The sequence below is a fragment of the Aquarana catesbeiana genome, linkage group LG01, assembly GCF_042186555.1.
Source record: "Aquarana catesbeiana isolate 2022-GZ linkage group LG01, ASM4218655v1, whole genome shotgun sequence".
In the NCBI taxonomy this organism is placed as follows: domain Eukaryota; kingdom Metazoa; phylum Chordata; class Amphibia; order Anura; family Ranidae; genus Aquarana; species Aquarana catesbeiana.
The window spans coordinates 478072866-478090929 of NC_133324.1; the positions used below are offsets into that span (position 1 = coordinate 478072866).

Genomic DNA, 18064 nt, shown 5'->3' on the forward strand with positions numbered 1-18064 from the left:
ACAATTTAAAAGTATTCAGGCAGGCCCTTGCACTACATGCTTTGGGGAATTCATCCATAAATCTGACCACAAAAGAGGTGGGTATAGTGTATATGGGTTTGGCAAAGTCAGCAGATAGAGGATTGGTATCAGCTGAGTTAGCAGCTGGGAGGAGGGAGGGTTCTAAATGATTATGGGACCCAAAAAAAAAAGCCTCTGGCACTCTGCCTGAATTTCAAACACACAATTCAATTCAAATCACAATTTTTAACATTTTAGGGGTTTTTAGAGTAAAGCACTACTATGGAGCTGACAAAATACATTGTTAAGTGACTACACGAGATGACTATAGGGCCAGGAGAGCATGCTGGGGAGGTAAGTGAAGGCAAATATGTATGATGGACAAAAAATAATTAGTTAAAATTTCAGCATGCATGAGGACAAAGGGGACATTCACAGCATATTACAATCATGGTAATTAGGGAACGAGGAAAGAAATACAATATCTTATCAAACATTAAATACAATAAAATGTGATGTTAAAGGATAAAAATCTTACCTTCATATACTCCTTCTGCAGGACCTGGATGATGGCAGAACAGGTCTCTGGGATAATGATCCCCAGAGCCTGGGGGGAGATGCCTGTCGAGAACTTAAGGTCCTGCAGGCTTCTCCCCGTCGCCAAGTACCACAGGGTGGCGACTAGCCTCTGCTCCGGAGTGATGGCTTGCCAGCAAAGCCATCCAGAGAAAGTTCCTGAAATTGTCAGGATTATTCTCACGGATCTCACGGAGCAAAGGCATGTGACAGAACTGGTTATGCTGGAGCAACCAATTCTTGGTCCATGAACTCCTCCCCACCCTGTTCATATACTGGGCTTGTGTCAAGGTAAGGACCCCAACACCAAGCCCCCGCACAGCACGAACTCTACGAGGAGTACGTATACGCAACATGGCTAGAAAACAGTCGGCTGCTCAGAACGAAGTAACAGAACGCACTGAAGAACAGCAAGGCCTGTGAAGAGCGACCTGAAAATCAGTAACGAACAAGAACACAATGACAAGTCAATTGTACTCGCTGCATGCACTGAAGATCAGATACAAACCCACAAGCACAAAGTGAACAGCAGAAAATGATCTGAAAGCCACGAGTCTGAAAAAGCGCGAATCATCTCTCACCAAACTTTTACTAACACGAGATTAGCAAAAGGAGCCTAAAGGGTGCCGCGCTTGGTTCTGAACTGCCCTTTTATAGTCTCGTCGTACGTGGTGTACGTGACCGCTTTCTTGGCGATCAGAAATTCCGACAACTTTGTGGGACCGTGTGTATGCAAAACAAGTTTGAGCCAATATCCGTCGGAAAAAATCCATGGATTTTGTTGTCGGAATGTCCGATCAATGTCCGATCATGTGTACGGGGCATAAGAGCTGGCTGCCTAGGCACCCTTTCATTTATAGGGCACAGATGTAGCTGTACCCTCTGCAACTGCAGCTGTTTCTTTATGGTGCAAACTATTGCATCCCCTGCATGACACTTGAGTCTTAGGTAAGCTCTATATGACTTCCAGTATAAAAAAAAAAGGAGGAGGAAAGCACTCGAGTTGTCATGGCAGTCTTCCATTTCCTTTCTACAATAATATTCTGCAGAAAAAGATGATAGCTTTTATGCTAGAATTTCATTAGATGATGCAAGGAAAGTATTTTTGTTGCCTTTATTTTTATAAGAAGCCAATGGTGTACAGTTTATATTCAGTTTATATTCTTTTAAAAACAAAAATGTCATAGTTTTTAAACTTAAACAATGTGTTTAACCACTTCAGCCCCGGAAGATTTGTCTGCTGAATGACCGGGCCATTTTTTGCGATTCGGCACTGCGTCGCTTTAACTGACAATTGTGCGGTCGTGCAACGCTGTACCCAAACAAAATTGATGTCCGTTTTTTCCCACAAATAGAGCTTTCTTTTGGTGGTATTTGATCGCCTCTGCGGTTTTTATTTTTTGATAAACAAAAAAAGAGCGACAATTTTGAAAAAACACAATATTTTGTACTTTTTGCTATAATAAAGATCCCCATTTTTTTTTTTAAAAAGCACATTTTTTCTCAGTTTAGGCCGATATGTATTCAGCTACATAGTTTTGGTAAAAAAAATCACAATAAGCATTTATTGTTTGGTTTTCACAAAAGTTATAGCATGTATAAGGTGAATCCGTGCAGTGGATAAGGTACTCCTAAAATATAGAGCTGCTGCCTCTACGAATACAGTTCCACCTAGGTGGAGTGTATTAGAATGTGTATGGAAAGCAGGAGCAGATATGGCGCTGCCCTTATGGGATGAAATTTTCCGTGATGAACCCCTATTTTGTGCTTAATGTGATTACTTTATTTGTGTGGGTCCTAAGTAATGTGTGTAAATAACAAAAAGTCCATAAAATCAATAAAAGTTCCAGTGTGTGCTGGAAATAAATAATAATGGCTTCTTGACAAAATGTGTTTCAAAATTAAATACGTGAATAAATAAGTCAGAATTTGAGATGTGTGGAACCTAACTTTTATATTTTAGGCTCTTGGAGTCAAAATTGCTTTACTGGTGTGAGAGTCTCTGGCAGTTTTTTGCCAATAAAAAAGTTTTTTATGTATATAGTTCTATTCTCGCTCTAATGCATGATTTTACCAAACCATAGTATGGGTAAAATTTCAAATGAAGTGCCACAATCTTATATTGCATTTCAACAAAGTGCAAATAGTGCATGAAAAAAGGTGCTAGTGTTACATTGTGACTTGTGCTGACATATACAAAAAAGTGACTTGTGTGCTGAAAACCAGTGTTTTTTGGATAAGAAAATTTCATTGGTTTCAAAAAGTCTTTTTGAGTGGTTCCGAGGGAAGCCCCTCTCTGGAAAACAAATTTATATGGGAAACTTCTTGTCCAGGTGCTGGCTTGGTGGTTGTGCCTCAACAGCGTGCTCTTATTCTGCTTGCACTCACCGGATGCACTTCCCCCTGCAGGGGTACGAGCAGTCACAGTATTTGCCACTGTGCAGCAATTCTGGGTGTCTCCGGTCTGTGCTCCTGATCCTGCCAGAAATCCATTGAGATTCTGATTTTCTGTAATCTCTTCCTGAGCTGCACCACCATCTTATTTGGGCTCTTCCAAAAGTTTTGGAAGAGCCCAAATAAGATGGTATGCCTGGAAGGCTAGGAGACTGCTTAGTGATAGAAGGGATAGCCCTTTCACAGGCAAAGCAGCTGTGATTAGCCTAGTAAACGCATAGAAAAGAGTCTAAAGCTCCACCGGCTGTCTGAAAACCATAAACAGTGCAGCACAGGAAGAGATTACAGAAAATCAGAATCTCAATGGATTTCTGGCAGGATCAGCAGCACAGACCGGAGACACCCAGAATTGCTGCACAGTGGCAAAAAGACTTTTTGAAACCAATGAAATTTTCTTATCCAAAAAAACACTGGTTTTCAGCACACAAGTCACTTTTTTGTATATGTCAGCACAAGTCACTTTAATGTAACACTAGCACCTTTTTTCATGCACTATTTGCACTTTGTTATTTTTCATATATGAAATGCAATATAAGATTGTGGCACTTCATTTGAAATTTTACCCATACTATGGTTTGGTAAAATCATGCATTAGAGCGAGAATAGAACTATATACATAAAAAACTTTTTTATTGGCAAATAACTGCCAGAGACTCTCACACCAGTAAAGCAATTTTGACTCCAAGAGCCTAAAATATAAGTTAGGTTCCACACATCTCAAATTCTGACCTATTTATTCACGTATTTAATTTTGAAACACATTTTGTCAAGAAGCCATTATTATTTATTTCCAGCACACACTGGAACTTTAATTGATTTTATGGACTTTTTGTTATTTATACACATTACTTAGGACCCACACAAATAAAGTAATCACATTAAGCACAAAATAGGGGTTCATCATGGAAAATTTCATCCCATAAGAGCAGCGCCATATCTACTCCTGCTTTCCATACACAAAAGTTATAGCGTCTACAAAATAGAGGATATATTTATAGCATTTTTATTATTATTTTTTTTTTACTAGTAATGGTGGCAATCTGCGATGTTTATCGGGACTGTGACATTATGGCGGACACATCGGACAATTTTGACACATTTTTGGGACCATTGACATTTATACAGCAATCAGTGCTATAAAAAATGCATTGATTACTGTAAAAATGTCACCGGCAGTGAAGGGATTAACACTAGGGGGTGATCAAGGGGTTAACTGTGTTCCCTGGGAGGTCATTCTAACTGATGGTAGAGGAGACTGACTAGAGGAAGTGATGGATTGTGGTTCCTAGCTAAAAGGAACACACGATCTGTCACTCCTCTCAGAACAGAACAGGGATTTGTGTGTTTACACACACACTTCCGTGTTCTGCCCCTCGCGCTCGCTCGTGGCCAGCGGTCATCACAACCATCAGCCACGAGCATCGGCACCGGCACCCCGCTGTGCAGCGGGCATGGGCATGTGCCTGCTATCCCGTTCCCGCGAGCCGACGTATAGCTACGACAGTTCGCGGGATCATGCCGACCTGCCGCAGTAAAATGTCGGGTTAGGGTTGGGGTTAGAGTTAGAAGTTAGGGTTAGGGTTAGAAGTTAGAGTTAGGGTTAGAAGTTAGGGTTAGGGTTAGAAAAACAAGGTTAGGACTCAGGTATTGGAATAGGGACCACCCCCAAAGGTCAAATGTCAGCAGGCGTGTCACCCAGAGGTCAAAGGTGAAGAGGTGTGGCTGGTCGGCAAGCGGTTAAATCAGGGTTTCTCAACCAGGGTGCCATGGGACCCTGTGGTGCCTTTTGGGTTACCCTGAGGTGCCTCAAGCACAAAACCCAGTTTATCCTGGATCAAAGATGGATGAGAAGACACTGTGATCAAGTTGGGGACTCTGATGTGATAGGGGGACTCTGCCATGATAGAGGTACTCTGATATGATGGGGGGTTCTCATGTATAGGAGGGACTATGATGTGATAGGGGGCCTATGACTCTGGAGATGGGGGGCCAGTGATGTATAGGGGGGTGACTTTGATATGATGGGGAAACTCTGATGTGAAAGGTGGACTCCTATGTGAAATGGGGATGGGCTCTGATGTGATGGGTGAACCTCTGATGTGAAGTGCTTTTCAACTGATAAGTAACATTTTTTGTTTTTTTACATTTTAGACTGGGGTGCATAGTTTTAAAGTGATTGTAAAGGCAAAAGGTTTATTTATCTTAATGCAGTCTATGCATTAAGATAAAAAGCCTTCTGTGTGCAGCAGCCCCCTTAATACTTACCAGAGGGCCATCTCAATCCAGCAATGTTCTAGGAGTGTCTCGACTTCCGGGTCTCCCCTCCTCATTGGCTGAGACAGCAGTGCAGCGCTATTGACAGCCAATCAGGAGAGAAAGGGGGTGGAGCAGGCCACGGCTCCGCGTCTGAATGGACACAGGGAGCTGTGGCTTGGCTCAGGTGCCCCTATAGCAAGCTGCTTGCTTTGGAGGCATTCAACAGGAGGGAGGGGCCAGGAGCCCTGAAGAGGGAGCCGAGAAGAGGAAGATCAGGTCTGCTCTGTGGAAAACCACTACACAAGGCAGGTAAGTATAACATGTTTGTTATTTTTAAACAAAAAAAAAAAAACAAGACTTTACAATCACTTTAAAGGGTGCCACCACTAAAATGCTGGTTTATACCATCCTGTGTAATAAATATACTGTTAAACGATGGGCCCATTGTGCACCCATTATTCCTTTTGATTGTTGCCTAAAGTGGTTGTAAACCTGCTCAAATACCCAGTGAAGTGAATAGCCTCAGGTGATGCACAGAAATTAAACAATTCCTCCTACATAGGTTTTCCTTGTTTATCTGCAATCTTCTCCTCTCTACCCTTCAAAAGTGCAGATCATGTTAAAAATCTTTCATCATCTGTCAGGAGCACAGAGGAGGGGGCAGAGAGACTGTAGTTACAGTGTGTGAGAGCTGATTGGAGGAAATGCACACACCCCCCTTCACACAGCAGAAGAACTGTGTTCTCAATAGACAAGCTGTATGCTGAGCTCTCCCGCCCCCTCCCTCCCAATACAAATTTATCTCATATGTCGGGAAAAATTCTCAGAAGTGACTCATACTGATAACAGAGGAAGGAAGCACCAGAGAGAAACGACACTCAGAGCTTTGGAGAGAGGTAAGTAAACACTACAGATATATGTGCATTGCTCAGATTCCATGACTGAGATTTACAACCACTTTAAATTGCAGTGCAATCTTTTCTTTTATTATCCTCTATGCTATATATATAAAGATGTATCACTGCTACACCTTACTCAGGAAGTTATAAATGATGGTCCATGTTTCCTTAAAGTGTAACATATAATTAATCCCACATAAGAAAATCATCCTTCCTGACTAGGGATGAGCTTCGAGTTCGAGTCGAACTCATGTTCGACTCGAACATTGGCTGTTCGCAAGTTCACCGAACAGCGAACAATTTGGGGTGTTCGCGGCAAATTCGAATGCCGCGGAACACCCTTTAAAAGTCTATGGGAGAAATCAAAAGTGCTAATTTTAAAGGCTAATATGCAAGTTATTGTCATAAAAAGTGTTTGGGGACCTGGGTCCTGCCCCAGGGGACATGGATCAATGCAAAAAAAAGTTTTAAAAACGGCCGTTTTTTCAGGAGCAGTGATTTTAATAATGCTTAAATTTAAAATTTCGTACCTGGGGGGTGTCTATAGTGTGCCTGTAAAGGGGCGCATGTTTCCTGTGTTTAGAACAGTCTGACAGCAAAATGACATTTTGAAGGAAAAAACTCATTTAAAACTACCCGCGGCTATTGCATTGCCGACAATACACATAGAAGTTCATTGATAAAAACGGCATGGGAATTCCCCAAAGGGGAACCCCGAACCAAAATTTAAAAAAAAAAATGACGTGGGGGTCCCCCTAAATTCCATACCAGGCCCTTCAGGTCTGGTATGGATATTAAGGGGAACCCCGGCCAAAATTTAAAAAAAAAAATGACGTGGGGTTCCCCCTAAATTCCATACCAGACCCTTCAGGTCTGGTATGGATTTTAAGGGGAACCCCGCGCCAAAAAAAAAAAACGGCGTGGGGTCCCCCCAAAAATCCATACCAGACCCTTATCCGAGCACGCAACCTGGCAGGCCGCAGGAAAAGAGGGGGGGACGAGAGTGCGGCCCCCCCTCCCTCCTGAACCGTACCAGGCCACATGCCCTCAACATTGGGAGGGTGCTTTGGGGTAGCCCCCCAAAACACCTTGTCCCCATGTTGATGAGGACAAGGGCCTCATCCCCACAACCCTGGCCGGTGGTTGTGGGGGTCTGCGGGCGGGGGGCTTATCGGAATCTGGAAGCCCCCTTTAACAAGGTGACCCCCAGATCCCGGCCCCCCCCCTGGGTGAAATGGTAAGGGGGTACATAAGTACCCCTACCATTTCACGAAAAAAGTGTCAAAAATGTTAAAAATGACAAGAGACAGTTTTTGACAATTCCTTTATTTAAATGCTTCTTCTATCTTCCTTCATCTTCTGGCTCTTCTGGCTCTTCTGGCTCTTCTGGTTCTTCCTCCGGCGTTCTCGTCCAGCATCTCCTCCGCGGCGTCTTCTATCTTCTTCTCCTCGGGCCGCTCCGCACCCATGGCATGGGGGGGAGGCTCCCGCTCTTCTCTTCTTCTTTTCTTCTCTTCTTCTCTTCTTCATTTTCTTCTCCGGGCCGCTCCGCAATCCATGCTGGCATGGAGGGAGGCTCCCGCTGTGTGACGGCGCTCCTCGTCTGACAGTTCTTAAATAACGGGGGGGGGGGCGGGGCCACCCGGTGACCCCGCCCCCCTCTGACGCACGGTGATTTGACGGGACTTCCCTGTGACGTCACGGGGAATGCCACAGGGAAGTCCCGTCAAGTCACCGTGCGTCAGATGGGGGCGGGGTCACCGGGTGGCCCCGCCCCCCCCGTTATTTAAGAACTGTCAGACGAGGAGCGCCGTCACACAGCGGGAGCCTCCCTCCATGCCAGCATGGATTGCGGAGCGGCCCGGAGAAGAAAATGAAGAAGAGAAGAAGAGAAGAAGAGAAGAAGAGAAGAAGAGAAGAGCGGGAGCCTCCCCCCCATGCCATGGGTGCGGAGCGGCCCGAGGAGAAGAAGACAGAAGACGCCGCGGAGGAGATGCTGGACGAGAACGCCGGAGGAAGAACCAGAAGAACCAGAAGAGCCAGAAGAACCAGAAGATGAAGGAAGATAGAAGAAAGAAGAAGCATTTAAATAAAGGAATTGTCAAAAACTGTCTCTTGTCATTTTTAACATTTTTGACACTTTTTTCGTGAAATGGTAGGGGTACTTATGTACCCCCTTACCATTTCACACAGGGGGGGGGGCCGGGATCTGGGGGTCACCTTGTTAAAGGGGGCTTCCAGATTCCGATAAGCCCCCCGCCCGCAGACCCCCACAACCACCGGCCAGGGTTGTGGGGATGAGGCCCTTGTCCTCATCAACATGGGGAAAAGGTGTTTTGGGGGGCTACCCCAAAGCACCCTCCCAATGTTGAGGGCATGTGGCCTGGTACGGTTCAGGAGGGAGGGGGGCCGCACTCTCGTCCCCCCCTCTTTTCCTGCGGCCTGCCAGGTTGTGTGCTCGGATAAGGGTCTGGTATGGATTTTTGGGGGGACCCCACGCCGTTTTTTTTTTTTTTTTTGGCGCGGGGTTCCCCTTAAAATCCATACCAGACCTGAAGGGTCTGGTATGGAATTTAGGGGGAACCCCACGTCATTTTTTTTTTAAAATTTTGGCCGGGGTTCCCCTTAATATCCATACCAGACCTGAAGGGCCTGGTATGGAATTTAGGAGGACTCCCACGTCATTTTTTTTTTTAAATTTTGGTTCGGGGTTCCCCTTTGGGGAATTCCCATGCCGTTTTTATCAATGAACTTCTATGTGTATTGTCGGCAATGCAATAGCCGCGGGTAGTTTTAAATGAGTTTTTTCCTTCAAAATGTCATTTTGCTGTCAGACTGTTCTAAACACAGGAAACATGCGCCCCTTTACAGGCATACTATAGACACCCCCCAGGTACGAAATTTAAAGGGATATTACACTTTTATTGTTTGACTTTAAGCATTATTAAAATCACTGCTCCTGAAAAAACGGCCGTTTTTAAAACTTTTTTTTGCATTGATCCATGTCCCCTGGGGCAGGACCCAGGTCCCCAAACACTTTTTATGACAATAACTTGCATATAAGCCTTTAAAATTAGCACTTTTGATTATTCATGTTCGTGTCCCATAGACTTTAACGGTGTTCGCATGTTCGAACAAACTTTTTTCCTGTTCGCATGTTCTGGTGCGAACCGAACAGGGGGGTGTTCGGCTCATCCCTATTCCTGACCTCTTTTAACAGATTTCATTATTATTTACTTGATGATTTCTCCTATGTTCTAAATATTACTCATCATAGATAGAATCATAATAAGATGACTGAATAGTAAAATTAATAATACATGTATATATTTGTGTTTAGACTTTTATATCTCCAGGAATAGAGAAGACTGGATTGCTTGTTCGACGTATTGCAGATCACACCCTCATGATGAGTGCAAGTGACCCCTATAAGTGGTTGGACAAATCCTGGCTTTCCATCCTTTTATCAGAGGTCAGTGTAAAATAACAGAATACTGAGAACTACTTGTGTAGCTCTAGAGCCTGCAGATGACACTATGAATCCTTAAGGGTGTATTTATAAAAAGATTTGCATAGCTATTTTCCAGCAAAACTGCTGGTACATGTGTTCTGTAAGAATAGGGCAAGATTAAATGTTCTCCTTCTATTTCCTATACAAGTTGAGTGCTTCCCATTCATAAAAAAATAAGTGGTTTAGGAAAATACCGCATCATGGCAATTCTTTTCAATTAGTTTTTATTGAAAATTGATAGATTATACAAAGATATTCATAGCATATCTTGAGAGATACAGTATTCAAGCCATATATAACTTTTCGTCATTTGTGCAGTACAAATATATTCAGAAGGGTTGTCAACTATAACTCTATTCCCTTGATAAAGGGGGTGGTATGAATTATAATCTGAGGATTTCAAACAGGTGGGTATCAACAAAAGTTAGAACATCAAAACAAAACGTAACAAAACTTTAACACCATAAAATGCTGTAGTAATTGGAGCAGATGGAAAATATTAAGGTTCCAATGGACCGGATCTTGTATTGGGTTTCTGGCTATGTATCCCTTATTGGGAAACAATTGATCCAACAGTTCCAAATGTTATAGAATTTTTGTGTAGAGCCTGTACTATGCGCTAATATTCTTTAATATTGGGCAGAATTTTGTACTCTTTTGATAGTATCTGACACATTAGGGGCCTTTTTAGTTTTCCAGAGGAAGGCAATCGTTATACGAGCTGCTGTAAGAATTCGTATGATCAGGGGACGGAATTGTTTAGGTACTTTGTCTAGCTTCAGGTGCAAGAGAGCCATTTCGGGTGCAGGGGAGATGAAGAAACCTGTGATCTTGGACATCAAGACAAATATACCATTCCAGAAACTTCGTAGGCATTTGCATCTCCAAAAAACATAGATTATGGACCCCTTTTGCCCACATTCCCTCCAGCAATCATCTTTTGAATCGGGTATATTTTGGATAGTTTGAGGGGAACGAGATAGCTTCTATATATTATTTTAAGGAAATTATCCCAGTGGTTGACACATCTAGATGCCTTAAAGGTAATTTCTCTGGCTTTATTCTATTCTGAGCTTGAAAGAGATACCTCATTTTTTAAAGGGTTTAATTTGTAGTTCCTGCCATATTTCGCTATTAACATTGATAAGCCTTATGTCATTTTTCTGAAGTAAATGTTTCACTTGTAGTGTTTCATAGTGTCTATCTTTTGGATTTTCTATGTTGATGTCTTTAATGGTGCATATCCTGTTAGATATCCAATGTCTTGTTGTAATAGAGGGTATTATGTATTCTGAAACAGGAGTTGGAGCAATAATATGAGTGGTTGTGGTTTTTTTCCTATCTTTGTCGGGACTCTTATTCCAAGCATTCACTGTAGCTTGAATAGCAGGGAGATTGGGAATATTTACTGATGAGTTTTTTCTAGTTGCCAAAAGAAGGGAGGTGAGGTCTAAGGATTCGGTGGATGCCTTCTCTATGGAGACCCATTGTTTGTCAGATGTGGAGTCGAACCATGAATATGCTTGTTCCAGAAGTACTGCTGTATGGTAAGATTCCAAATCTGGTAGACCCACACCACCTAGTTTTTTGGGTTTTAGTAGTGTAGAAAATGCTATTTTTGGTATCTTTCTTTGCCATATAAGGTTTTTAATGAGGGAGTTATTTAAAAAAAAAAAAAAACTAGCTGGAATATCTATAGTGATTGTTCTGAAAAGATATAGAATTTTAGGAAGGATCAACATTTTAACCACTTGCTTACTGGGCACCTAAACCCCCCTCCTGTCCAGACCAATTTTCAGCTTTCAGTGCTCTCACACTTTGAATGACAATTACTCAGTCATGCAACACTCTACCCAAATGATTTTTTTGTTCTTTTTTCCATACAAATAGAGCTTTCTTTTGGTGGTATTTGATCACCTCTGGGTTTTTTATTTTTTGCGCTATAAATGAAAAAAGACCGAAAATTTTGAAAAAAAATGAATTTTTCTTAATTTCTGTGATAAAATTTAGCAAATTGTTAATTTTTCTTCATAAATTTTGGCCACAATTTATACTGCTACATATCTTTGGTAAAATAACCCAAAATTAGTGGAAAGCTATGGTGCAAATCATAAAAAATGTATCACATCTGATGTACTGGTGGCCTATCTCATTTCTTGAGACCCTAACAAGCCAGGAAAGTACAAATGCCCCCCAAATGACCCCTTTTTGGAAAGTAGACATTTCAAGATATTTAGTAAGAGGCATGGTGAGTTATTTGAAGTTGTAATTTTTTCCCACAATTCTTTGCAATATTAAGATTTTTTTTTCCACAAAATTGTCATTGTAATAGCTTATTTCTCTCACATGGCATGTGCATACCACAATTGACACCCCAAAATACATTCTGCTACTCCTCCTGAGTATAACGGTACCACGTGTGTGGGATTTTTTCACTGCCTGGCCACATACAGAGGCCCAACATGCAGGGAGCTCCATCAGGTGTTCTAGGAGCATAAATTACACATCTCATTTCTCAACCACCTATTACACTTTTGAAGGCCCTGGAACACCAGGACAATGGAAACACCCACAAAATGACACCATTTTGGAAAGCTAACACCCCAACGTATAATATATGAGGCATAATGAGTCTTTTGAACGGTTCATTTTTTTCCTCATTTCTCAACCACCTATTACACTTTTGAAGGCCCTGGAGCACCAGGACAATGGAAACACCCACAAAATGACCCCATTTTGTAAAGCTAACACCCCAAGGTATAATCTATGAGGCATAATGAGTCTTTTGAATGGTTCATTTTTTTCCAGAAATTTTTGGAAAATGTGGAAAAAAAATGAAAACGCATTTTTTTTTACACAAAGTTGTCCGTTTATAAAATATCTCCAACACATAGCATTTAGATAGCAAAAATGACACCCCAAAATACATTCTGCTACTCCTCCTGAGTATTATGATACCACATATGTGGGATTTTTTCACTGCCTGGCCACATACAGAGGCCCAACATGCAGGGAGCACCATCAGGTGTTCTATGAGCAAAAATTACACATCTCATTTCTCAACCACCTATTACACTTTTGAAGGCCCTGGAGCACCAGGACAATGGAAACACCCACAAAATGACCCCATTTTGGAAAGCTAACACCCCGACGTATAATCTATGAGGCCTAATGAGTCTTTTGAAAAGTTGATTTTTTTCCAGAAGTTTTTGGAAAATGTGGAAAAAAATTAAAACACATTTTTTTTACACAAAGTTGTCCGTTTATAAGATATTTCCAACACATAGCATTTAGATAGCAAAAATGACACCCCAAAATACATTCTGCTACTCCTCCTGAGTATGGCGATACCACATGTGTCTTCTACACAGCCTGACCACATACAGAGATCCAACATGCAAGGAACACCGTCAGGGACACATAGCATGCACATACCAAGAATTACACCCCAAAATACATTATGCTGAGCAAAGCGTAAACAAAAGATTACCTGTGGTTGTAGTAGCGCAGCTGTACACAGGAGGATAGCACTGGTCCAGGCAGCAGGCAGGGACTTGGTCAGCAACGGCAAACACAATTGTCCAGGCAGCAGGCAGGAATACTGTCCATATACAGTCCAGGGTTAGTGCAGGCAGAGATATTGTCAGAAGTGCCATAAATATTGGTCCTGGTAGTAGGCAGGAACATGTGGTGTGGTCAGTGCAACAGGCAGGGACATAATGGCAGTAAGTCCTACAGGCAGCAGGCAGAAGTATGGCCTTGTTCAGGACAGAATGGGGACAATGCGCAATACGCAATGCGTATAAGAGCAAGTCTAATGGCCAAAATGTTTGCATATATCTTAAGATCTGAGTTTAGCAGCGATATAGGGCGAAAATTTTGTGGACAGTCAGGTGTTTTCCCTGGTTTAGGTAAAGTCACTATCGTTGCCTTCAATGTTTCAGAAGGGAAGGATGCGTTGGTAGCTGCGTCATTGAATAATCTCTTTAGATGTAGGGATAAGGTGTCTGAAAAAGTTTTGTAATATTCAGCTGTAAAGCCGTCAGCTCCGGGTGATTTATTATTTGGCAACGACTTAAGGACAGCCAGAATCTCATCATCTCCAATGGGTGAGTTTAATTGACCTAGGTCTTTTTTAGATATTTTCGGAAGGGTTACTGACCTTAAAAAACGGCCATCAGTCTTTCAGATGGTTGCAGAGTTGCTGGATCATTCACTAAGTTGTAGAGGTCTGCGTAATATTTGCGAAAGGCATTTGCAATTTGGTCCGGGTGAAATACTTTTGTTTTCGTTACAGGGTCAAAAATTTAAGCTAATTTAGATTTCAATTGTCTATTTCTGCAGGAATTTTCCTGCTTTATTACCCTGAGAGTAGTGTAATGCTCTACGTCTCCCTAAAGCATTTTTGTGATTGGATGTTAATAGGGATTTAAATTGGTCTCTATATTGGGTCAGTTCTATCAATTTGTCCTCTGCCAATGTGGATTTATGATGAGACTCCAGCTGTTTAATTTTAGCAAGTATTTCTGACATAAGTTGTGATTTGCGTCTTTTCTCCCTGGCCGTCATCTGTATTAATATGCCTCTAACAAAGGATTTGTGTGCGCACCATATTGAGGAAGAAGATACTTCTGGTGTGACATTGTTAGAAAAGAATTCTTGTAATTTGCTTTTAATTTCTGCTTTAAATGGCAGCCTGGAGAAGAGACTCACATTGTTTCTCCACATATAAATAGGTCATGAGTCATTCCTTTCCTTGATCATTATTGAGATCGGAGCATGATCCGACAAAAGAATGGAATGAATAGCCGCTGTAGACACTTTTGATAACATTTGTAGGTCAGACACAAAGAGATCAATTCGGGTGTATGTCTAATGAGGAGCTGAATAATATGTGTAATCCTTCTCCGCAGGATTCAGCCAGCGTCATGAGCCATAGAGATCTTTGGTATGTAGAAGAGATTGTAATGAGGGTCTGCATTGCGATTTAGCAGTTGAGTCTAGTTTATGGTCCACAATGGCATTTAAGTCTCCGCAAATAAGAAGAGATCCCTTAGGTACTTAGCAGATTTTTTTTAGTACTTTGCGTAAGAAGTGAATTTGGTGCGTGTTAGGGGCATAAATGTTTGCTATGGTATACGTGATATTATTAATATCTCACACAAGAATTATGTATCTCCCATTTTGATCCCATACTGTAGAGTGGACAGTGAAGGAAACAGAATTCTTAATTGCTATCAATGTTCCTCTTTTCTTTTCCTTTGCGTTCGCAGTAAACACATGCAGGAATTGTCTGCGTGTACATTTTGGGGCTTTACCATCTAAGAAGTGGGTTTCTTGCGCACAAATGATATCTCCTTTGAGATTTTTAGCTTCCTGCCACATAGCTTTGCGTTTGACGGGGCTGTTCAGCCCGTGTGCATTCAGTGAGATTATTTTAATAGCCATTGCTCAAATAGGTAATGCAAAAAGTAAATAAGTACCTGTGATTGGGTGATATCGTTAGTCCGTCTGTTGTATGGTCTCGGGAATTCTTTTAGGCGAGGATCTGTGTTTTCCATGGAATGACGAGCAGCATCAGTGGTGTAAATAAAGAAACAAAAATGGCAGCTTAGGAAGTCTATGTGCCCTGCCAACAACAATCTCTCTCTTGGGTACCTCAGGGAGGAGTGTTGCTATCAGTTGTTGAATATGGTTGCGAAGATCAGGGAGTATTTTTTCAGCGATCCCTCTGAACTTTACATTGTGCCTTCTGGAACGGTCCTCGAGGTCCGCTATTTTTGCTTTAATGGCCGTTAATGCATCATCTGCTTCACTGTATCAACCAGCTCATTGTGTGCTACTGCAAAGTCTCCCATCTTGTTCTCCATGTGGTGTATTCTCCCATGTCATCCACCTCCCTTCTTATCTGTGAAACCATTGTCATCATATCCCTGTGGAGTGATCAGAGACACCAGTATGTCTTTCAGTGTCTTGTGTGAGAGGAGCTGCCCAACAGCAGGATAATCATCTATGCATTCAATGAATTCTCTTGTGGAATCCTCATGTCTCCCTTCCCCTTCACAACTGCATACTGGTGTGCTAGGGATTTCTTGGGGTTGGATTTTACAGGGCTGTTCCCCGGAGAGAGTCTCTGTGAGAGGTTCTGCTTCCACCACTGGAGCAGAGTGCTGTGGTATGAGGGAGAGCATGGCTGTTCTCGGCCGGCGCCATCTTTAGGTGACTGAACTCTGGCAGGCCCAAAGTACGTAGTTAGCTTGCGGGGACCTGGTGCCTGTTTTCCCTTCCCCATATCCACTGGTGGTGTTGCGCCAGAGATCAGGAGCTGGAGCGGCGTTATGTCGCTGTATGTAGTCGCTAAGAAAGCTCGGGAGCTGTAGCGTGGACCGGGAGCTCTCTCCTTATGCTGCCATCTTCCTCAGCTGCTGGCTCCGCCCCCTGCATCATGGCAATTTGATGAAGCTATGAATGATAGGAAATTAGTATTTATTTCCTTTGATCCTGAGCTCCATCTAGTGGCCATATTGTGGTATTTTCCCCCAGCCATTCATTCTGTTTTTTAATACATTTTTTTATGAACACATTTCTAAATATTTTCTCTAACATACCTTTTGTATGAATTTGACAAAATCTTCCCCTGCAGTGGGCCCCCCCACACTGCAAGGGTTAAATGCTCATTATGTCTAGCGTGTACAGGAACAGACAGTTTTACACACCCTAACCCAAAGCTCTGGTCTGTAGTAGGTAACTTAGTGTTATCACATACAATGAAGGCCTATTTACCCTGCATTTTTCCTGGAGGAGGCAGAAGTGTGACCAGGAGTGGCAGAAAGGATACTGCATGGGACTGGTCGCTCTGCTGGAGGGACCCTGCTACAACGAGAAATAAGGTATTATTCCCTATTCATGTATCTCTAGATTTAGTGAGCAATTAACCCTTGCAGTGCAGGGGAGCCCCACTGTAAGGGTAGATCTCTTGTTGGGGCTAAATCAGGCATATTCCCATGAAAGCTGAATTCCAACTTTCTTTTCACTAGAACTGAATGGGATGATCAATCACAGCATAGATCATACCTCTGTACCATGTTGCTCGGTCTACAGGTCCCCTGATATTCTGGGTTTAGTTGTACCTTTGTATCATGTAACACTGTATATCCTGCTGATAGACTCTGTACCTTCACAGCCACTTCCTGCAGAAGCTAGAGTCCCCTTAAAGTCTTTCAGACTCTGCAAACAATGTAACTTCCCTCACAGCTCTAATTAGTATTCAGTCCTGCCCAGTCACACCTACAAACCCCCCAAGTCCCACCTCACAGATCACAGCATTATTCAAGAAGGAAACCAATTCATGCACACCCTGTACTGAAGGCTAACTGTGCTGCTGTTGAATAAGTCCATATAGTGTCCTATGAAAATTGATAAATTGAAAGTTGATAAATCCATAAAAAAAAGTGATCAAAACTGAACTGGATTAAGAGAAAAGAAAAAGTGTTCCTTGTGACGTCAGTGTTGCGTGAATATATAATATGACCACCACCGGTGGTGAAAAGGCTTACCGGAGTGAAGGGACTGAAATGGGCATATGCTCAATGAGTCAGAATCAGACCAGGTCAGCTGATCTGCAGCTACAATGGAGAGGAACAGCTGAACAGCTGTTTTTTCTCTTCCCAGAAAAAACAGAGCTGGAATTCGCACCACACATGTGTGAATCCAGACTCTGTCCATCTTGCTGGTTACATCTGTGAACTGCCAATCTGAGTCATCAGTTGGATGGAGGGATCATCTTCCACTCTGGTCAGAAGTACAGGCGCGGATGTCCCATGCTTTGGTGTTTACACCATAATTCTTGCTGACTCATTGAGTGTATGCCCATTTGAGTCCCTTCACTCTGGTAAGCCTTTTCACAACCGGTGGTGGTCATATTGTATATTCACCCAACACTGACGTCATGGGGAACACGTGTTCCTTTCTCTTGATCCAGTTCACCCCTTTTCATCACTATTTTTCTCTAGTCGTCTTCCAGGACAACCCTTGAGAGATGGAGTCCCTCCCTTTGCCACAGGAAACACATTGCCACAGTTCAAAAGGCGGTCCCTCAGGTCCCTGGTCAGTCATTTGTGTTTCCTCAGTCGGAGGAACATGTTGCTGAGAACCAGGAGAGGGACTTCATCTCTCAGGGGCTGCCTGAAGGGAGTGGAGACCACACAGGGAGACTGGGTCCTATCCGTCGGCCCCAGTGAAGTTCTTACCTTCTTTTTCTTGGGGCTCGGGTACCGTCCAGCATAAACAGGAGCAGACCCGTTACCCCCCTCCTTCCAGTGCCGAGGTGTGCCAGGGTGATGCAGGTACCCCCAGAAGCTGTGTAGGT

General features: G+C 42.7%; 1 protein-coding gene across 1 annotated transcript in view; it reads left to right on the top strand.

Annotated features, from left to right (window-relative positions):
- SHOC1 (shortage in chiasmata 1) overlaps positions 1–18064 on the top strand; it is a 447382-nt gene that overhangs the window by 392722 nt on the left and 36596 nt on the right. Inside the window, exon 26 of the mRNA XM_073612299.1 lies at positions 9526–9657. Coding sequence (XP_073468400.1) covers positions 9526–9657 — 132 coding nt within the window. The remainder of the gene's footprint in view (positions 1–9525; positions 9658–18064) is intronic.